Source organism: Falco cherrug, chromosome 2 (assembly GCF_023634085.1).
Source record: "Falco cherrug isolate bFalChe1 chromosome 2, bFalChe1.pri, whole genome shotgun sequence".
NCBI lineage: Eukaryota > Metazoa > Chordata > Aves > Falconiformes > Falconidae > Falco > Falco cherrug.
This window is the reverse complement of record NC_073698.1, coordinates 70,610,587-70,634,544: the sequence shown is the minus strand read 5'-3', so window position 1 is coordinate 70,634,544 and position 23,958 is coordinate 70,610,587. Positions and strand designations below refer to the sequence as shown.

Sequence of the window (23,958 nt, the reverse complement as noted above, 5' to 3'; positions counted from 1 at the left end):
GTCCTCCAGGATTCCCAGGTTCTTCTCTGCAGAGCTGCCTTCCAGCAGGTCAGCCCCAGCCTGTGCTGGGTGCATGGGGCTGTCCCTCCCCAGGGGCAGGACCTCACACTTGCCTTTGTTGAACTTCATCGGGTTCCTCTGTGCCCAACTCTCCAGCCTGTCCAGGTCTCGCTGAATGGCAGCGCAGCCTTCTGGTGTGTCAGCTGCTCCTCCCAGTTCTGTATCATCAGCAAACTTGCTGAGGGTACACTTGGTCCTTCATCCAGGTCGTTGATGACTACGGACTGGACCCAGCACTGACCCCTGGGGAACACCGGTAGCTACAGGCCTCCAACTAGACTCTGTGCTGCTGAGCACAACCCTCTGAGCTCTGCCATTCAGCCAGTCCTGAATCCACCTCACTGTCCACTCATCCAGCCCACACTTCCTGAGCTTACCTATGAGGATGTTATGGGAGACAGTGTCAAAAGCCTTGCTGAGGTCAAGGTACACAACATCCACCACCTTCCCCTCATCTGCGTAGCTAGTCATTCCATCTTTGTCAGTTTCAAAGAAAGAACCTAGGCACCGAACTTTGAATCACAATGCACTTTTGAAAACCATATGTGCGTGTGTGTGTTGCCATTAACCTTAAAACACAGAAAGTACAGTTGAACAGGATTCCTGGTCAGGATACTGGTATTATTAAAGCAATCACCAGGAAATTCTCAGTTCACTATTTAGAAGCCTGAAGAACTACTTAGATCCACCGACGAGGTTGCAGGTGCAATTTAATATTGTTGAGAGCACATAAGTATACAACAGTCTTGAACAAAGCTGTACATATATCAACATATGATAATTCGGAAGTTTTTATTTTCATAGCTTAGGCAGTAGCATAAGAGGAACACAGAGGAGCATGTATTTAGATGATATGCCTACACACCCATCTTTGTTAATGCTGCACCAGGGAAAGGAGGCACAGGCACTACAGGATCAGAGATGTTTTGTGACCCTCCAGAAATGCCTCTCTCAAGAAACGGGGTAAACAGTGGACAAAGAAAAAGGGACATAAACCATCTAAACTGTCCACTAAAAGAAGCACCATCTACAACTTAAAAAAGCAGTACAAAAGCTTTGCAAGCTGTTACTTATCTTATCAACCAAGCAAGTTTACAAATATGTTAAATCATAGGCCATTTCCACAACTGGAAATGGAACTTATTGAACTGAGGTGCCTGTATTTAACTAAAAAAAAACCCAAAAAAAAAAAAAAAACCACCACAACCAAAAACCCACTGTTGAAACCTCTCACCTTCTTTGTTCATTAAATAGGAACACAAAGAATTGACTGCTGTCACATACAGACAATAGATTCCACTCAGCAACAAAGCATTGCACACAAATATTCAATTACTCCCATTATAAAAACCCCACAATAGTTACCATCATGCCATGAGTCAGAGAAGAGTAACAAGCTTCATGTATTAGTTCATTCTACTTGCATCAAGGATGTTGATCAATTTACAGGTTGACACAAAATAGAGATCTTAATGGACAAAGAGCTTCCACACTGCCTTTTATAAATCAGTAGTGGGTGTGGCAAGAGCAGGTTGGTCTTCCATGAATGAGGAATTTGTCAAAATGCCAGCCAATTCAATCTGGCATAAAACTTTTACAGGTGTGTTTCTTTGTATCAGCTATGTAAGGTGAAAAAATAAGTTCTGCATTTTCCCTAAAATCAGTTCAGATGCTTCACGAGATCCATGAAATCACGATATCAACTACACCAGTATGCAGTAAGTCATGACAACACCTGCACTGACCTGCACGTCACTCCCACAGGGAAGTATGCAACAGGTATTTTTTAGACCATACTTGATCTATAATACCTTACATAGTACCTTACAAGCGACTGCATTTGTAGTATCACCTGATCAAATAGTCGTCTTTGTCCCTCACAGATATCCTTTTAAATTAAAATCCTGCTACACTAATGTGGCAGACTACATTTTTCCAATGTCAGTAAAAAAAAAAAAAAAAACAGACAGACTGAATTTCTCTAGTAAATCAAAAGAAATTCTTACTGAACTAGCACTTAATAATACTCAATCTTAAACCTGACACTTTTTGATGAAGGCTAGACTTCCTATTTTGCATGGGTTTTAGAAAACATAACTGTAAATACAATTACGCAATACTGTGATACAAAATCCTGTTCTCACTGCCCTGTACAATCATCCAGCATCCACATAAAGATGTGCAGACAAGAAATATATAGTAGCATTTACTAAGGAAATAAAAACATTGCTTCCACTGGCAGTCACTGGAAGTGACTCCAGAGCTCAGAAAATATTCACAAGGCACAAATCAAGGACTGCATTCTCAAATGTCCAACTGAGGAGAGGCAAGCAGAGGAACTGTCAAACCAATCACATAGGCATTGCCAAAAAATCCTCTGTCCATGTCTGAGAGAGATTAAAAGATGTTCCAGAAACTACCTGTAAACTAAAAACAGTAAAATATTGTAACAAGCCGAGGAGATAATCAAATGTAAAAACCCGTACATAGGCACAAATCATATTTATAACCAGCAATGTCAAAGTGAAGAGTAAAGAAGGTGTTAATAAAATTTGCCCTCAAAAATTAAATCTCAAGTGTGCTTAGAAATCGGATTCTGGTTTTGTCACCAAACCTAAAAGCTGATACATGGCATCCTTGAAGCGTTACAATATATTACCATGGATGACTACTCCTCATGAGCTAATCAGCTTCCTTGCTCTTAAGTGAAATTAAAGCCTTTTATAAGCAAGTTATGATGAGTTTTTAAATCTGAAGCAGAAAAGTAATCAACCATGCAAATACAGAATAAAGCAGTATACTGTAAATGCTAACAATAGACATGCTATAAATAAAAGCTCTTAAAGAAAACTGCTCAAGGTCAAATTTTAGCAGTCCTCTTTAAACACTTGATCCTGTGGGTCTTTTCAGTTACAGAGTTTGCAGCTATGCCTATTCATAAATCTGTTTTATTCTTTTGAAGGGATTAGAGAATATGTGATTGTTTTATAAGTGTATTATTCTGTGGAATTAAAGACAGTAAAGTAAGGTAGAAGATTTACATATGAAAAATACATCCTACTAATCAAACAAAAACATTTCTGCTTCATGAAACAAACAAAAAAGGTCCTGTATCAAGATTTAGGAAAACACGAGGGTAAATCATTCTTTTATCCCTAATCTTGTTACTCAAAATGACGGGTCATTTCAGCAATCCACTATTTCAATCTACCCAAACAATCTAGCAGAATTAATGTTTATTGCCCTTGTTTTCCACATAGAAATGTACTTATTAGGACTAGAAGCATTTTAAAAAGTGCTTATTCAAGTAGCTTTCACTGTGAATAACAGGTTATTTTTGAATGAAGGTTCTACAGATTTCCCTACTTAAAAAAAAATAACTCAAGAATTATAATTACTTAATTTTTTATTGCAAGTCGTTCATATTTTGCACTTCAAGGTTCTATATAAACAAATAATGTTTTTTGTTCTCTCCAATTCTAATGCAATAGCAGAAGTCTGAAGTGTTTGCTTTGAAACTTTCAGGGCCTGATCCAATCTCAGTCCAGATACTTTTGTTTAAACATTCCTTGGCAGCAGGAGCCGACGTTGTTTTCATTACATTTTTTAAAGCAATCTGAATATGATCCTTTGTAATATCAACCGGTAAACCCCTCCTATTTTAGGAACTGATTCACTTGTAAATATTCTTTTGAATAAGTAAACCCCCCCACCCTTCTCAGAGATTCCACATATACAAAGCAGAAAAATAGGAGTACAAAACAGGTCAGACTGAGAACCTGCTCACCACGCCATTTTTCCTGTTTTTAATATAAATATACTAAAAATGCTGCAGCTTACCAATCAAAATGGAAGCATGAAGTAGTACATCAGGTAGGTTTGGGGTTTTTGTTTTTCTAAAAAGTCACAGAATAAAACATTTTTCTAGAGAGAAAACAATCTTGAGCAATCAGAAAGCCAAAGAAGCCTAACTAGAATTGTGACAACTGATGAACAATTTACTTAAGGGGTATTTTAATAGCTCCATAGAGCAGCCAGGAACAGTTTTAAATGTTTCCAGATGCAATTGATCACCTCTGCCTCTATATACAAATTGTTCAATACAGAAAAGTCACAATTTAGAAAATTTCCTGTGCAGTTACAAAACCCACTACGACACCACTCTCAAATCTCCACTGATAAGGGCTGACAGAGGGTCTGAAAGTCCCTTTGGACACAAGAAATAAAAATTATAATACATCAGAAAATCCAGACACCCACGACTAAGGAGGTCAAGTCAACAGGAGCATATGGTGTTCTGTCTCTGCATTGGCATCAGACAATAAGAACAGTTAAACACATGATTTGTTTGAGAAGAGTTATTGGCAGCATTTGAGCTGGAAGTCTTTTAAAACAAAGAACAGCAAGCTACAGTGATGGGGGGGGGGGGGGGGGAGGAAATCTCACATTCACAATTTATTTGTCCTGATCTGACTGTTAACTTAACTAGCATTCACGCTTCTTTGCCTAGTAAACAACACTGCCCAGGATTCCATGCCTGAATATAATCCTTGGGGCTTTTTAGGTTCCAGCTATTTGGTTTTTATTCTATTCCCAGTGCTAAGAAGCACTGTCAACTGCTAGCATTTCTTCTTTAAAGGGAAAGTAATATACAAAGGTCACTTAAATCATATGCTAAATCAGCTCCACAATAAGCAATCAGCATTTAACACATCTCTAGCTCTGAACAGAAACATTAAGGAATAAGTAAAAGCTTCATAGATTCTATTTCCAAAAAGCAAAGCTGTACAAGGAAAATTATTGCAGCTTTAGCTGTAGACATGCATAGCACAAAGAGTTCACTTTGAGAAATTAATCAAAGAAGAGCTCAGCTGAGTATGCACACCACTGAATTCATGTAATTTGGACATTAAACTATACGGTGTCAGAAAACATTACCTTCAAACAACCTTCACTAAAACCCTCCTCTTTGCTATTTCTTATTTGTCTTGCACAAGACTCAAGGTGTACAACACTGTAAAGGAAACTAGGAAACTGACTGCAACATCACAGTTATTACCTCAAAAACAGGAACACAATTTTCAGAGGCAGCTTCTACTAAGATCATTATCTCATGATTATTTTTTCAAACCTAACTGCCAAGTAAAAAGCCACACTACAACTCTACTGCTCAAGCAAGAACAAAGCTCCAGTATAGGCAGAGATTACAATCACAGCATTGAAACACACTTTACTTTTAACATACAGAACAGGTCAATATGTAGCCTGCATTCTTGGCCACACTGAAGCACATTAGCAGAAAGAAAGCATCCCCACTGCATTATTTTTTTTAACATATGCATTTCCATTCTACACTTCTGCAGAAATGCATATATTAAGCATACATGTTGCATCTATTTATTGTTTGCTTCCATCATTTAGTTTATATGTATGTGTATATATACACTTTATTGCTACAAATCAACAAGAGTATCTTCTTAAACCTACATAATAGCTAATTACACTCAATTCTAACATGACACATGAAAGAAGCCATAACTTCTTATGCTGATCCTAGCAGAGTGTGGCTTCATAATGTAACAATCCACATCCCTGTGTGGTGTCATAATTTCAACAAAAATAATACCAAAATCTAACCCTGGTAAAACGCAATTCTTTCACATCTGTTAAGAAAGAACAAGACCCCTTCACCTGAAATACTTACAGATTTGCTGACAGTATAAACAAACGTAATTACCCTTTAGGTAGTCAAACTGACTGTAAGGGGTTGAATTACAAGTCATCTGTGACATCTCACGTTTCTCCTCAGATCTCCATCAGAAAATATTTTCTGCTACTTTCTATCAATGAGGACATACACCTCTATTAAGATATCAAATTAAAATATTCATGCTATCTAGCAGTCTCAAATTCCTGGAGGGTTTTGTGGTGGGTGTTGTCTGTTTTTTTTAATGAAAAACATTTCTCTGCATACCACCTTTTTATAACCTACTGAACTTCTAATTCCATTTACTAAAACAGTGCTCCCTGCTGCAACAGAATTCATAAGAGTAGCGTCTTTGAGTCTCCCTGTTATTGACTTGGTAAGTTATAACTGGAAAAGGGATTTGAAAGAGAAAACAAGTTTCCATAACAGCTCACAGTAAAAACACTTTTGTTGAAAATGTTTATTATTCAAACCAGGGTGCACAAACAGTAAACCAATTTTCTAAATCAATTTGGTAATCATGCAGGCTTCCTCTAACCCTTTCACTCACATCTTGCAAATAGCCAGTCATTAATTGAACCTGCATTCTACACTTTTTGTAAATCTTTCACGTATCTGATGCCTCCACATCAGCCTCCTGCTTTAATAGCTAGTTATAGCTATATTTTAAATTAGAGATAGTTTTAGTCACACACAAAGGTTACACACTTTATTCCTTGTGTTCATGATGTACTATACGTAAGAAAGTTCAAAAAACTGACCCGCAATCAACCTCCTTTTTTCCCCTCCTTCTCCAGCTCTTGTTACACCAGTAAACTGTGCTGCTAATGTAACACAAAATTAGCTATACAGCTGAACCAAAGCCAGCTACTGCATCTCATAGTGCCTAGTGTTGAGAGACCTCCTGATTCAAGGGAGAAAATAAAATTTCTCGGTTAAAAATTGTGAATAAGGTGCAAGTTTAGTCATTTTTGTTCTGGAAGCACCCAAAAGTCTTAAGTAAGAATACTGATGACAGACTAAATTCTAGTTAGAAAGAGCATTATAACACACACAGGTAGGCCTGCATTTGAAAAAAACCTACAGATTCAGGTATGGTTGGAGATGACCATCATGCTAATCAATATGCAGTTGTGAGCAGTAGTGTATCTCAAGCCTGTAATTATGGCATTACACCAGTTCAAAATTCAGCCCCAGCTAGACACCTGAAACTAGTTTAATCTCAACTCTAACACGGTCTGTATGTATCATATTTGTTTTCTCATCATTTTGTTTCACAGAGAACTTTCTTATAAATTAAAAGAGAATGAGTAAAAGGTTAAAAAAAATCAAGGGGGGGATGGGACAGATATGTTTATGTCATACGCAAATGCTAGAACAAGTAATATACTTCAACAGATCAGAATTTCAATCAAGGCAATTGAATCTGTAAACAGGAAAAGAATGGCCTAGAAGCAGGTAGCAAATGTTTTCACAAGGTTAAAGAAAGCACTACCTGGTTTCTAGTTAGACTTGACTAAGGCCATTTGAATGTCTCACGTGGTATAAGAAAGTGAAAATTCCAGTTTTTTTGGTGATAAGTACAGAGTCTTCAAAATACTTAGTGCAGAAAATTATTATTTTGGTTTAACTTTCCCAAATCACTGTGTTCATTACGTATTTTTAATTATTTTCCATTACACTATTCTTCATCAATATTATTGAACATTAGTTTGTGATGCTACAACACCACAGGGAAATGTGGTTCCATTTGTATTTAAAATGGGTTAAGGTTTCTGAGTAGAATTATAACTTTCACATTGATCCTTTCTGTAACCCGGAAGCCCAGAGTCTGTGGAAGAACTAGCACAGTGTAGGACTTATTCCCACAGAAGAGGAGATCCAAGAAGCATTGTGTGGCTATAAACCACATCTTAATAAAGATTAATTGAAATAAAGTATATTTTTATTTTCCCTTACAGGAAAGGCTTTGGGTTTTGCTAAAGATTTGTTCAAAAAAATTGTATGTCAAATCCCATTTTATTTTTGAAAGATGCAAATCAATACAGCCATAGGATAGAAGTTTCTATTACGTGTCCCATTACTTTAATGCCATTATTGCAGTATACGAATCAATCTGCTATAAAGTTTTTTTTGAGAATGAAGGGTAGAGTCAACTGCATCAGCTCTGAAACTCTGCAGTTTCACTTAAAAACCAGACGGCAATATCCCCTTTAGCGTAACGATCAGCCTCCTAGACTCACTTTCCATTTGAAAAATGCATCTATGATATTTCAATAAACAACACAGCAAAGTAGCCACAAATGCCTTTTTCTTCTTGGCACATTTTGCGTGACAACAGTAAACATGTACAAACATTCAGTCACACCACAAGACCACTACAGATAAAAGCAAACTGCTTAAGCACAGATTCTTGCCAGACCCTGAAGGCTATTCTTTACTAATTTAAAAGAGGACCAAGTACAAAAATACATCCAACAAAAACGATCACAAGCAGTTTTTCCTACAGTCTGAAGTAGGACTAAACCAGCAGTATCATGGACAGATAACAGATACAATTTATGTGTAAATGTCTGCTTAAGTTTTAAATAAAGCAGCTCTCTCACCTGGCACACCGGTGATTTTACATATAGTGAGAGCCAAGATTGTGGGGCAAGGAGGGAACACCCAGACCTGAACATAGATACCACATCTACATGCTTCACAGTTTTCCTACAGCTGTTTCCACCCCTTCTCACCTACAGGAACTTCTATCCCACTGGCCCCAGCTCTTCCCCTAGACCCCTGTCCACACCCCAGGACCCTCTGGTGTTCTGCCAGTATAACCCTAACCAGCAGCACCAGCATTCAGCCCCTGGCCCACAGCTCCTCATGTTGTCCCTGGCGTACGTCTTCCCATACACATAATTATTCCATGCATTAACAGCATCTGCCTTCAACCACTAGCAAAAGACAGCAGTGCTGCAGCAGACAGAGCACTGCGCCCTTTGCACGGGCAGTGGGAAGATGAGCAGCGGCTGCCCAGCTAGCAAAGCCCAACACTGCCACTGAGCTCCAGCCCTTCCCTCCACGGAGCCAAGCGGAGGCTCTGTCCTGGTCCTAACAGCCTGTTTCCTCCAAACTTACAGGAATACAGTGCTACTGACGACACCAAATTTGAACCCCAAGAGGAGGACAGACTGAAAAAGTATTACAAAGGAGTGACAGAGGGGAGAAAGAGCATACAGCAGCATGTCTTAAGGCAAAAGAAGCTGCAGTGACATTTCAACTTTTAAAAACAGTTAACCACAGCCATCCTTCATTCATTATGTGAGTCATTAGTTTATCATTAAAACTGTACTGGAGAGCAACTTAAAGTCATTGGTACTGAATATACAAACATATTTTGAATGTCCTAGAATCAATTTTTTTCCTGCATGAAAACAAATTTTCAACTTCACCCAATTCAAATCTTTGATCATTGCTATCTACACATAGCTAAAATACCACAAAACCCAATGAAACTAATCTCTAGATCCCCAAAATACGACAGAAAGTCTTCCATTCAGTTACAGCTCGTTCCAAGTTAAAAACTTCAAACTAAGTTAAATACAGTTAGGTTTAAAGCAACATATTACAAATACATGGCAAAGCATTAGTCTCTTTTTCAGTGTCTCTATATAATGTAAAATTGCACCTTAAATCTATACAACTGCCCTCTCAATAAAGCAGTGTGGACAAGGAGAACAAGGGAAAATAAGCCTTAACTTAAAAGGTCATCTATACCTATGAATGCATGTATCCCATTGACATCAGAAGAGAAAACAGTTATTCTACCATCAAGTGTCCACACAGGAGTGTTTTGGAAAGGTGTTTCCTGTATCCATCTAGAGCCTCCCTAGTCAACAGGTACACTTGTGCAAAGCAAAAATGTTTAACCCTGATGCTTCCACGCAAACAAACTTTACAACACATGCACCTCTATACATCCTCTAGAACAGGGGTCCTCAAACTTTGTATACAGGGGGTCGGCGCGCAGATGAAGTGGCAGGCAGTCATCTGCGGCTGCTTGGTTTCCCCCCCCCAACCCCTGGCGGGGGGTGGGGGGGGTCTGTAAATACCCCCTTTGAGGACCCTGGGGGGCCGTTTGCGGCCCACGGGCCATAGTTTGAGGGCCCCTGCTCTAGAATGTGACTCATGGCACATACACCAACCAACTGGGCAGTAACCAAGTAGCTGGTCCCTCTCAGACATCCCAAAAGTACATGGACTATTGTGCAATTGCTTAGCAACTACTTATCACAAATCCACACTTATATAAAACTTCCCAAAGGTGTCACTTACTTAACCTCTTGGGATTTCTGGTCATGCAGTAACCTGGTCAGTAACAGGATGCCTGCGCAGCTGCATCCACCCATCCAGGGCTAACAGCCTCTGCACCTGTAGGATTTCTGCCCACACAAGATTTCCATGAAGGAAAAGTCGTCATGTCCAGGAAAACCTACGTGTATGTATCTCAAACCTTCTCCCAGAATCATCACATTATACGCTCATACACTGTCGAACATTCAGGGCTCAGATTTTGAGAGTTAAAATGCTGTATGTTCTCAGACAGATTAACTCAGCTGTAGTCCAATGTGGCAATGAAACAAAGCACACAGGAAAGTAGAACTGTGACACAGAATGAAAAACAACCATCCAGTTCTGACAACCTGAAAGCTTCCGAATACTTTAACATGACTTCCTTCTACTACAGAATTGTCAATAACTCTGAGTTTCTGTACATGTAAACCAAGACACTCTTAATTTAAACCATTCCTTTCCCTCCTCTCAGAAACCAACAAAACATACACACACAAGCCAGGAACTACAGCAAGAAAAGCTAGCTTCCTAAATTAAAATTACATTAGTAATGGTAGATCCACAGCCAAACATTTAGTGTTTTGATACATTAGAAGAAAATTAATCTATCAAAAGATAATTGGTCAGAAGAGTGCTACCACCTCACAATTGACAACACTATTCTAAGAGCTAAAACTTTTAAAAATTCTTCTTAGCCTGGGCACAAAATTCAAGCCATTGCAGAAGTTCAATAATTTTTTCCACATAGGCTTGTGGTTGAGGTTGCTGATGCTCCTTGTTTCTTTGTGCCTTGACAACTGTGTTGAACAAGCTCTGTTTCTGAGAACATATTCTTTCTAACTTGTCTTCCTTGCAAAAAACTCGAGATCAAAGCTTCACCGTGCTCCCACATTGCTGCAAATTAACAACCACCTTGTAAGTCAAATGTGATCCCATCACGTTTGTTTTATTCAAATCTCTCCCCAACAGGACCTCTACAGTTTGTCTCTAGGGGCTGTGCAACTATGTACGAGGGCTGTTTATTTGCACAACTACTTTACTAGTAATTTGTAATGGAAAAAAGATTTAGTTCAGCCCATCTCTGAACTGTCTGAGGAAACTTAAATGTTCGTGGCCTTGATAAGTAAGACCATGATGTATCTGCGGGCTACAACAGCAGCATTTATGCTTGATAAGCATAGGAAACTTTTATATTCTTTTTGAGCATAAGACAAAAAAATTATATACTGCCACAAGCAAAAACAGGATTTCTGTTGTTTATTGTTAGATAGATGGGTGGCACATCTGTGGGAAGCATCCACAAGAACAGACAGAAAGCTCTGTGTCAACCAAGGAGGTAACTGGAAAAGCAGCTGGAAGCACAACTCTAAAATACTTTAGAGTAATTGCTTTGTAGGCAGAGACTAGCTGGAATAAAGCCTTGCACTGTGAGCAAAGAAATCACTTTGTATTCATTTTCTGCCATGTTCAGGAAAACAAAACATAGTGCATTATCAACAAAACTAAATTACAGACTTAGCAATGTCTCATCTTAAAAAGCAGCAACTTACAGGATTCTAATCCTAAAGGTTGTATCAGTAATGGAAAAAGCTTTTTTGTTACCCAGGCAAGCAAAGTCATGATTACACAGCAGGAATTCAGCTACAGAGTAAGGTACCACTCTAAACTGCAAGGGTGGGTGTGGGGTGGGTTGGAGGGTGTTTAAAAAAACCCACAAAACAAAAATCACACTTGAAAAATAAAGCAAATAACTTTTTGAGATTCTTCTAACACAGTATTTTTATGGTTCCCAGCTATAGAAAGAGCTGTGGACATTAACAATAAATGGTTAAGTGAAACTACTGAAATACAAGCAAACATTTAATCTATTTTAAGGATCAAATTTTATGATAATAAAGGGAAACTTTCACGTATCTCATGCAAATATCAATATTCTTTAGTAATGAGAAGCACTGGCACGTCACTGTTGGCACAAGAAGAGATAAACTCGGCAAAGGTCAAGAATACCTAGACAAACTTAAGTTAGAAGAGACCTCTGGGGGTCGTGTAGTCCAACCCCCTACTCAACACTAATTTCAGCAAGATAACTAGTTCAAAGTTAGATCATTCCTGCCAGCTGTAGGTCTTCCCTATCTAAGACTTATTTTTGGAGTGTCACATTGACTTTAAAAAACACTGTAACTCTCTCTTCCTGTGCTAGCCCAAATCTCTACTGGTACCAAACATGGTATTGGTGTCCTCTACTTGTCATCATCCCTCCCAGTGATCTACTCTAGAATGTATCTATACTTCCCATTACAAAAACTTTTTCCACTACCTTACCTTGTTCTCCCTTTCAATTTCAGTCCCTTATATCCTGCTATTCACTATGGCCACAAACAATCTATTTTATGCTCCCCCTCTCAAGAACTTTAAAAGTATTTGAAAAATATCTTCCTGTCTTCTCTCACACCTTTCCTTTAAACTAAAGAATGTCAGGACACTGATTCTTCCCTTACAGTGTAGATTTCCTAGATCTTTGATCACTTATTGCTCCTTTGGACCCCATCTAATGGATCAGTTTTCTTTGCAACACACCATCCAGAAGCAGACCAGTATCAAGCAGATCAGAAAGATTTCCTGTGTCTTGTTGCTGTAGTAGACTTCATACTTCTTTACTTCCTTAACACCTCTTTTCTGTTCAGCTTTCATTTTCATCAATAATGTGACAACTCCCACTTAGCCTATAATTTACAGTAAACTGCCATTCCTAACTAGAACCCTAACACCACATTTCTTCCCCATTCTTTATGTATACATCTGGTTTTCTTCTGCTTTACCGCACCTCATGTTTTGTTTGGGGCACTTTCACTTACCTTCAACCCTTCACTCCTCCCTTCCTGACTAGGCCTCCAATTTGCATAAGTTATTTCAAACTTCAGTCTCTCTGCGTACCTTCCCTGCTCCTCCCAGATTGGTGATGCTTGAGATTTATAAGAAATCTCTTCCTCTCATCACCCAGATTCACTACGGAAAATATCAACCACCAGCAAACTCAGACACCGTTAAAAATACAGCCATATACCTAGAGTTAAACTACTCTAGAAATACAGTTACTAGCAAGAAGAGAAATACACATTGACTTACAATCAATTGCAAAGGTTTCTTAGGAGATACATAGCTTGCAGCTGGTTATACCCCACTGTATCAGATGCATATTTCTCTCCTGTGTTGGCTAAACTACTCACATGACAGTCCCTCCAGGAGAACAGCAACCAGCATTCTGGAGGAGTCATGCAAGCATAGAAGGCTCGGGCTGACATAGCATTAAGAGAAGCCACACTGAGCAAAAGCATTGCCTTTCCACAACTCTGACAAACGGACTACAATCAAAAGCAGTATCTCGAGATGTTGGCTGAGACTGGTCACACTAAACTTGCTGCTAGCAATCAAGTTTTGGAATCTCACAAACTGTCAAGCTAACCTAGCTAGCAGGTCACAAAAATAGCAAAGGGACAACACAGTGTTGCAAAAGCTCCTTTAGTTGCTATCTTTTCCACTGCAGCTCACCAAAATCAGCGGTACCAGAGAAGTTCTGCTGCAACAGGCGCAAGACAGACACAAAGATACTGCATATCTAAACACTGCCCACATGACCGGCTGGGATATTTATCTCTTCTGCTCAACTCACCTGGGAAGGGCAGCATATTCACCACCTGCACAAGACTCTCAGTAAGCATTCCAAACCAACATTCCTGTCTGGCTTTAATGAAATTCAACTCCTATTTTTAATATCAATAAGCTATACACTAATTTGTCAGTTTTGGAAACCAAACTTGAAAGTCTATTTTAGATAAAGACCAGAGTAACGTTCATGTGCTGGTGTTAAAAAAAATGTCCCATTTCCTTTAATTTCAGCTCCTGAAACGTTTGCAACAGAATTTCCAAAGGAAACCAACACTTCCTCACCTATTTAACAGAAAAGACAAGACAAGACAAACTCTCTTTTCCAAACTGGAATAAATTGTTACATGCACTTTCTAATTTAGCATCCCATCTCATCCCTTCCTGCCCCTGCCTCCACTCTTCACAGTTTGTAGTCCATTTAACTTTTTTGGTTGGTTCATCCAATTCACACCAGTGGGAATTCAGCACAAAACTCCAAAAACTAGAACATGCAGCCAGAAGACTTTAATCGGCATTTACGTGAATAACAGCTTCTCTTTGGATCAAAGCACAACTAAGGTGGGTTATGGTTGCAAAATACTAACATGTATCTCTCAAATCTCTGATCTATTTTTAAAGAGAATATCTGCATAACCACTGCCGGGGGGGGGGGGAGAGTTGGGGGAGGAGGGACATACATACATCTATCTATCCATCTCCTGTCCTCCTTGCCCTGTTTTCTCCATAGTTCTGTAGGATTATTCTTCCTCCAGGAATCTAATAACCCTCGTTCTCACTCTAAAATTTTCCACCATTGGCCAAGACTTTTTGTTTTAGTTTCAGTTAAGTTTTCCTATGCTGCTTGTTAAATTTAAATACTTTTCAGCACTGACAATTATTGTGGCAACTCTAATTTGATGAAAATAGCCAGAGGAGAAACAAAACAGTTTTATTATACAGCCCAGGTCATTTTCTTGCCAAATGAAAGAAAGCATCATGCTTAAAACAAAACTTTCTCCAGCCATCATTACTTCAGTGTGAGTGAATATTCAGCAAACTAAGAAGGCTCATTATATATCTCAAAAGTAAAAGTCCTCTTAGACAACTTCTCGTGTGAATTTAAATCTATGTACCAAAATAAGCCATCCTCATGCAGCGAGGAGACCCTACAGTAACGACAACACCCTTGGATGAACTGAGAAACAGAAGCTTTTTCAACCAATTCTTCATCATTAAAGAAGATTGTTTTACATGGGAAAAAGACGACATATACTACTAGTGTCAGATTGCTATGAAAATTACAATTTAGACAATCCTGAAGGGTTAATTTGCATCAGATTTTCTCAATACATATTCCATACATGTCCTCACCACTTCAAGTAGCCACATGCCTTCTAAAAGGGATGCAAGACACCGCCAACTACTGTCTTCCACCAAGAACAAAGAACACATGCTTTAAAGAAAAAAGTGCGCTGCTTTTTTAAAAAAAAAATAAAATCAAAGATAGCAGGATCAGAGTAGGACTTCAGCGTGGGAAGCAAAGTGATGAGGTTGATGAATTTCATCTTTCCACACCTGCCCTAGTTCAGCAATCTACTATCTTCCTTCCCAACTTCCATGCTGGTGACAGGCATCAGGAAGTTTGTTGACCCAAGAAAAGGAGGTTCCTGAGCATTATGGAGCATAACGTTCTTCCTGGAACATTACATACTCTGACCACTTGTTACATTAAAGGTCAAAGTGTCAAGACTACACTCTCTATATAGTGTTACAATAGCTTTGACAATTTCTGTGACGGGTGTAATAGGTACACAGTACTGTTGCGTACTGATTAGATCCTCTTAAGAGCAGTACCTTTAGGATAAAAACACTGCATTTCTGCAGCTCACAAATGAGGTGGTGAAGACCTGTGACCCGGAGCAGGTCAGTAGTACCAGAAAGCATAATTCAGTCAGAAGAGATGGTGCTAAGCATGAAGTTATCACTTGCAAAACAGTTCTGTCTTAGGAGGATTCAAGGACATCTTACACTGAACTAACTGTGAAGTGACTGCAGATCCTTTAAAAGCGGTCCTTCTATGCACTAAAGCAATCAGCATTTTGGTAAGATTTGATTTCCAACAACTACTTCTTTTGTACTAACCATAGCGCATTTTAACTCCTAAAAAGTAGTCTTGCAACTCTTTACTGCTCCTGTGGGATTCATGGACCTTCCCAGGTGTATTCAGGGCTTGCACTGCTTCCTTACAGCTCCAGTGCTTTTAAACATTGCATGGGGTCCAGAAAGCAACAAAAATCCTAGCCTAATTGTTAATACTCTTTCCAACAATGAGAGGTATTTCAGTCAACCTTCTTCAAACACAGTCAACTTAAAAAGCAAACCCACATAATTGGCTATTTCATCCAAACAGCAGTATCTGCCCTGTGAAAGGTTATTTATGCAATCAGATTACTAGGCAAGCTAAAAACCATACTGTTTCCAATGTTGGAACTTCAGAGTATTTCCTTCAGCTCCTGACAACTTCTCAGCATACCCTTAAAGTTTGTAAAGCACTGTTCTCCAGAGATCAATTGTTGTACTTTAAACTGGTACCAAAGTCTGTACCACTTTGAAGCATCTAAATGCTATCCTGCAGAGACTGGGACTACGTATATTTATTAAAGGAAGACATGATCTGTAAAAATAGCACATAATCCCAGTCTTACTGCTATTCCACAAATGATTCTGCATTTTAAGTGGCAATTATCCAAGATTTCACTTTTTCAAAATTAATCACTTGAAGACAGGGTTAGGGTTGTTAGAAACAAGGCACTGTGCTTCTGCTTTTAAAGAGCAAAATTTGTTTTAGTTCTCACTGAGAAGCTAGCAATTTGGAGGTTTACTTTTTCTTTTTAAAAATGTACATAATATTTTCTTTCCAAGTGCAGATTTACTTTGCCATCCAAAGGCTGAAAAATACCTACAGGAATCTAGTGCATGCCATATAAACATAATGAACAAAAAAAAGATGATCAGAGTATGTGACACCCCATAGCCTTTCAGTGAACGAGAACAGCAAGCACTGTATTTGCTTCTAATTAAGCCACTCACAAATTTGTAATGAAATTTTTCTACATTAATTAAGATACAATTCTGTAAGGCTTACTAAATAAACATAAAATTGTATCAAGCTGGAAAAAATATCTTAATAAATATATATCATCTGTTTCTGAACATTTTCCACTGGTGCAGAAATGTCTCTGATAACATGGTACTAAATTAACTCAAAACTGGTTTGGTCTTGGACTACTTGTGCAAATTAATAAAATGCTAAACATAAGTTAAAAAGGAAAATAAAATTTAAAAAACAATATTCTGTGTATAAATTTGTCTTGAAGCAACACCTTAAGAGCAAGTTATCTAGACTACAGTTTCATAACTGTGATATATAATTAATTAGAACATTACTGATGTCTTGTTACACTGACTTCTATTTAACAAATTACCATCTTAATGCTCAATAGCAAGATCTGGAAGAAGATAAATGTAGAACTTTGATACCAACATTAGGAAAGTATTTATTCTAAGCATTCAGATGGGAAAAAATAGTATAAAACAAACAGAGCAGTCTGATCAACACAAGCTTAAATTGTCACCAAGTGCCATATATACTAGTACTCTCCAAACAGCAGGTTTTTGATAATTTCTTTTAATGGAGACTTTTCTTTGTGTTACACTTTTACAACAGAGAACAAGATTTGTAAATCGTACGTCAAGTAAGAAAGAAAAAAAGAAAAAAAAAACCATAACAAGTATTTCATAGTATATATCTTTACTGAAGTGAAAGCTGAATTCTTACGCGGTCTTCAGCAATAAACAAATCAGTAATATAAAATGTGACTAGAGAATGTGGTATTAGTCAAAATTAAGACAATACTACTTACAGCACTATTCAGATACCCTTTTCTTACCACTCTTTGGCACGTCTACACTACTGTTGTCCAAGTAAAAGACTGATATATTAGCACAACCTTGATAACCTGAGATTTTCCCTCCTGCTTACATTCAGAAGGCTAGCCTACCGACCAACTGCTACAGATCACACCTACAAGTAACCAGCTGGAAAAAAACCCAACAAATTCACTATGCCACAGAACTCATTTGTTTCTTTTATACTTAGGAAAGGGTTTACAAGTTGGCCGTGCTACAACAGACAGTATTCCTGGAAAACCTCAGCTTTCTCTTGCTAGACCTGAGGCACAACTGACAGTAAGTGTCAGCAGAACAAAGCATGTAGCAATCTCACTTAAGACAGAATATGTTTTTTAAAATTACTTGATCTTTGAAGGACATAGACAAATATTTTTCAAGAGATTAGATGTTTCTAAAGAAAAAAACAAACCCAAACCCCTTTATTCTTCTAGAAACCATTGCTGAACAAGTTTATTTGCTGCACTGAAGGACAAAACCAAACATCTTACTCGCAGTAAAAAGTCTTGACCCTCAGAAAAAAAAAAATTTCCAAGGTTCAGAGAATGCAATAAGATCAAAGGTATATAAAAAAAGTCTATTACGCACAGCAGTTACTTGATTATTTCATGAGATCGCTCACGTTATTATAATAGATGCGTTTCCCATTACCTTGTCAATTTGCTCATATTATTTTATTTCTTACATCATACTCTGAAATATTTTGCATTTCATTCAAAGACAGCAAGAAAAGTCTTTCAACAATGTTGATTGGCAGTTTGCCACTGCCATCACTGAATCATCAGAGAAGACAGAAAACAGCACCAAAAATAACATTCTCCAGCCGGGTCCATTGGCCATATGTTACGTGCTGGGGGGGGGGGGGGAGGGGGGAACAAGAGAACATATGTTTTTCCAACAACCATAAACCAGGAAAAAAACCCCACAACTATTCAGCCTTGACCAACCCCTTCCTCCAACAGCAGCACTTGTTTTTCTTCAGGTACATTTTTTTTTCTTTTTAAATCAGGATCACTCCAAGTTAATTTTACTCAATCCACTAGCAGGTGTTTATTCCTCACCAAGGCAATATTTTCTGGAGCACAGCTAGTCAACAAACAATTTACAGATTGCTAACATGCAGCAGCAGTGCATAGCCACACAGCTATGTGAAGGTCAATTTGGTTTTGGAGCCTTTGACTTACCTTTCCCATTTTGCCACGCAGTATACCAGGACAAACTGAGGAAAGTAGTGATGAAAACTAACACGGTGGCCACAGTTCCATTTCGGAGCCTCATCTCATTTCAGCATCACACTTGTTTATGTTCTATCAGCGATGAGGACCTATCTGTTGGGCTTGCTGCAATGAAGTCAGCTGAAGTCCACCACCAACTGTTGTCCAATAGTGACACAAAATGTAGCTCTCACATATCAAAGGTATCATAAATCAATCCATTCCAAACTGTTGTAAGCTTTCTTACAGTTCTCATAAATTAAGCTTCTCTTTGTTCTTCTAGTCCTGTTTAAAGGCAACAAAAATTTAACAGGTTATGCCAAAAATATTTAGAAGAGTCCCCCACGTACCAAAATACAGTAAAGAAATACTACTACATGCTTGTTACTGGGGCTTACATGCACCTCCCTCGGATTGCCTCAGCCCAGAGAACAGAACTTGCTAGAGTAATTCATCGTTTTTCCGTTAGAACTGCTAGTATCTGGAGAAGCTCTATTTCACATTAATTCGGTCGTTAAAAGACAAACATACACATCACCAACATCACAATTTTATCAAACTAAAGGCAAGATCACGTGTCACCTGGCAGTTGATGAACTGATAAAAGAGTTGTTTCCAGGAAGCCAGCAGCTCAAGACCCTGCTCTTAAGCGCTCACTTCCACGAAACCCTCTGAAATCAGCAATGCCTAATGTAACTGCAGCAGCAGAACCACCCTCAGCAAATTGAGAGACTGGAGCTTTAAAGAGCATTTACAAACCTATGTCACTCATCTTTCTCTGTCTGTTCAGTGCAAGACTATTTGATCCATCCACATTTTTTTTTCTAGCTTAGCTGCAGCTAAAGCACAAACTACAGCCACACATGCAGAGACTGCTCAATTATCAACTGGCAACAACCCAAAAGCCCCACAAAATGCCATGATATGACCGTATCACTCCTCTTTCTCCACCACACAGACACAAGGACAAAACACAGAAATTGCCTACAGTTCAGTTTTATCCCAGAGGAAGGTTCCATATCCTGGGATTAGAAAATCCTCAACTGGCCAAACACAGCCAGCATCTAACCACATTGTCCTAACTCATCAAGACAAAGAGAATAGAGAAATTAATTAACCGACTTTCAAAGATGAGGGGGAGGGCAGATTTGTTTTTAAAGAACTAAATCATCCTTTACGGTAGTTCAAACATTAATATTTAACGTTCTTTTAAGGTACTGCCAGTTTTTCCCCACTATTATATCTGATACAAGTATGCTACCCAGCAATAAATAACTTGCTCTGAATTTTCCTTGGAAGCAATCTCTATCACTCTCTTGCCTGTGTGCATTTAGAACAACAGGAAAAAAATACTTTATATTATTATTACAGTACCAAGAGTTTCCAGTCAACTCTGAACTACACTTCCCAAGCTTGTATTGCAGCACGCACTACCTTTACCAAAGAGTTTGCAAAACAGGACATAACCTAACAGGCATGGTTAACAAATGCACGGAAGAGAACAACAGAGCTGTGGAACAACATGCTCTTGCGTTCAAATCTTGGTCACAACATCCAGGTTACAGAAAGTGTTTACCTTTGGACCACAATTACCTCACATATAATGCTAGTTACGTGCTTTGTTTTGAGGAACTTTATGCACAGATAGGTTTGTAGCTTTAAACATTAACTCCGAAATCACAGGGTACATATAAGGAAGGGAACAAATGCAAAAACGAAGTAGATTGTAAAATTCAGTAAGAAACAAAACAATGAGCAGGAATAGAACTGTGAAAGCCTTATGATACCAGGAACCTGAATTCAACACAATGAAAGATAAAGACAACTGAGAGACCTATAAAAAGCTAACGTGGAGAGCATCACGCAACAGGAAATATCAACACCAGCACTTTGAACAGGAGAGGCACATAATAAAAGCCAGGAGGGCTGGCAACAGCAATTCGTTGAGATGATAAAAGTCTGGGTGAACTTCAATAGCAAAAGTGACTAGGATACTGATAAGGTCAATGACACTACCAGTTTAACATGGCTGAAGTGTCTCTGAAGTAAGGATGCCTAAACTGTAATCTACCTTTACTTTAGCAGCAGTCAGACCTCTCCGGAGCAGCTCAGGTGTGCACAAAGGACCAGGCTACAAACTAGATGGATTATCCCTGTGGGGGCAACAGACAGCTGGTCCAACATACAAACAAGAGACAGCAACCAGGAGAGTAAAAATATCATCGGATAATGCAAGGAAAGTAAACCACCTGCCTTGCCAGAAAATGTGGGCATCATTTTTATATTTGCTGCAATAAAAAGTCAAGATCAGGGCTCCTCACTGTGCTATTTGAATCAACAAAAATTACAGTCTGTTTGGTTTTGTACAGAAAACAAAACCCCAAAAAATAAACGAAAAAATGGTAGCAACATGATTCAATCAGCAGTAAGTATGCAAAAAAATCGTGTCAAATTAATAATTATCATGGTTCCGAGTTGGCTGGTTCTGCTTTTATACTTCTCTTCTGATGTTGTAACCACTCCTCTCAGCATAGGCATCAGCTCAGCCGTACTTATATGTTTATTCAAGTATTTCACTGAATCAAACTGCATAGATCAAGGCCATGCGTGAACCAGAAGCGCTCCAGCTTTTAAAAATGCATGTAGCTAAACCAGCAGAAACCCATGTGTACGTGCACATAAATTATTTCTCCCCCAGGTAGTCACTTTTCAGGTTTGTTCAATAATTTACAACACAAACTAAACAAATCTAACTGAGGGGTAATCCCACTGGAGCCGACGCTATGACAGGGTATATAACTAGACAGATGATACCTATGAAATTTTCTAGCACTGAACCCTTCCAACACTGCAGACCGATGGGAATGACCCTGCGAGAGGCGGAGGGCCACGGGTGCCGGAGGCACCTGGCCCCTCGCAGGTGCCGAGCACCACGCTACTGCATCACGCCTTAAATAAACCAAGAAGTTTCTGTATGTATCCAGACACTGCCAAAATACAGACAAAGCACACTTCCAACTGCAAACCCGACACAACGCAGCGCCCCTGGAAAGGCTCTTCTTGAGCACAGCTGCCGAAGGGCTGGAGGCTGCGGGATGCGGGCAGGATTCGGAGGGGATGAGCCCGCACCCCATCCCGCCGGGAGGTGCAGGGGCACCTGCGGCGGCGGCAGCAGCGCTGCATTGACGAGGCGGGTCCCTACGGCGCGGCAGAACGGTTCGCGATGAAAGGACAAGCAGCAGGAAAAGGAGCAGAAGAGGCGCCGGACAGGGGCTTTTCCACCTTATTTCCATTGAAAACCCTCAGCAAGCCCCCCCCCCCCGCGCCCGGCCGCGCCGCGAACCGTCACCCGCCGCCGTTAACGGCCGTTTCACCTCAGGCGCGCTGGCGCCCCGCCGTTTCGCGGCCGAGTCCCCTCAAGCCCGGGGCAGGCGGGCTCCGCTGCCTCCGCGGAAACCGCCCCGAGTTAGCTGGGACCTTCCCCGCTGTCTCTCCGCCCCGGTCGCGGCTATTTAGTCGGGGAAGCGAAAAACCCAGGCGGGGAGCTGGGCACCGGGCGCCGCCAGCCCTGCCGGGCGGCAGAGGGCGAGAGCTGACAGAGATGGAGGGGAGGGACAGCGCCGGTCCGGGGAGCTGCGCGGCGCCCGGTGCACCGGAGCGGGGTTGCGGGGGAAGGCAGGGGGACAGGAAACTGCAAACTCCGCCGAACCCCCCTCGGGCTCCCGGCACGCAGGGGGAAGGAACGAGGAAGGTTGGGAAAGAGATGTCTCCGCCGGGCGCCCCAGCCGCAGGAGGAGGGGGAGCAGCACCGCTCTGCCCCGGACCCCAGCGCCGCCCTCCACACGCCCCACGGGCACCCCCCGGCGCAGGGCGAAGGGATGGGGTGGCAGCAAGTCCTGCGAAGGAGCCGCCAGCGCTCCCCACGCCACCGCCGCCACCACGCAGGTGCTTGTGAGCGCAGAAGGGTGCATGCATGCAGATGGGGAGCAGGACAGCCCCCAGCCGCCCGCCCGCCCTCCCTTCCTCCGGCGACACCGCAGAGACCCGCGGCGCTGAGAGGGGAAGCGCCTCCGCCGCACACCCACTCCGGAGGCTGCGGGCAGACGTCCGGCCCCAGCCCCCTAAAAAGCCGAACCGGCTGCAGCTGCGCCGCCACCCAGCCGCCGGGTCCGAAGGCGGCAGCAGGGGCCCGGGGCGCGCAGGGGGAGCGGGACCCGCTGACCGCCGGCGCCATCCTCACCTGTGCGCGGCGCTCCGGCAGGGGGAGCCGCGGGGCGCGGGCGGCGGGCGCGGCGGTCGGCGACTGTGTCGGCTCGCGCCGGGGCTCCCGCTCCCCTCACCCGCCCCCCGCCCTTCCCTCGTCAGCGACGCACCCGGCTCGCGCAACCGCCCCCCGCCCCGAGCGCCATGGAACCGCACGGAGCTGCGCCCCGCCCACCGGCGCGGAAACCCCGCCCACCAGCCAGGCGCCGTCCCCGTAGACAGCCAATGGGTGCCGCGCCGGAGAGCGCCACTCATTGGCTGGCTGGCCTGTCGCTCTCTTGGCCGCGGCTATAAATAGCTCGGTCTCGCGAGGCCTTCTTGAGTAGCTGTGATGGGAGTCGAGGTGGGACGGGGGTAGGCCCTGCGTCCCCTTCTTAGGCTGTGCTTTTTGGGGGTTATTGTCCTGGAGGGGTCCTAAGAAAGGCTGTCCCAGAACTTGGTTACTTGTCACTCCATGGTCAGCTGCAGGAGGTCTGGCTTAGCTCTCCCTGGCCGCTAAAGGGTGGAGCTCAGGGCCTGCTGCAGTGAGGGTGCATCTGTACTCCTGAAAGGAAGTTGAGGTCAGCAGAAGACTTTTCAAAATGCCTCTTCAGTGCCAAGCAAATCACATGTTTTGGTGCTCTGTGTAATGTGCTTGTTCACCAGCGTTAAGAAGTTGCAGTCATGAATTTTACTGTTGGGTTTGTGTGGTAGTAATCGTCTGCTAGAGCTTGTATCAAGAACTTTTTGAATTCTGGAGCAGCTTGTTGCTTCACACCA

The 23,958-nt window shown here is 41.1% G+C and overlaps 1 protein-coding gene across 5 annotated transcripts in view; it reads right to left on the bottom strand.

The window, feature by feature from the left end:
• MGAT4A (alpha-1,3-mannosyl-glycoprotein 4-beta-N-acetylglucosaminyltransferase A) overlaps nucleotides 1–23,332 on the bottom strand; it is an 85,284-nt gene extending 61,952 nt beyond the window's left edge. Inside the window, exons 1-2 of one of the 5 annotated variants that reach the window (XM_055703387.1) lie at nucleotides 23,177–23,332; nucleotides 18,907–19,221 (exon numbers count right to left, since the gene is read on the bottom strand). In XM_055703387.1, the coding sequence (XP_055559362.1) occupies nucleotides 18,907–19,000 (94 nt within the window). In that variant the 5' untranslated portion in view covers nucleotides 19,001–19,221; nucleotides 23,177–23,332. The other 4 variants (XM_055703388.1, XM_027813427.2, XM_055703390.1 and 1 more) reach the window with 4 other exon arrangements.
• Between the last annotated feature and the right edge of the window lie 626 nt (nucleotides 23,333–23,958).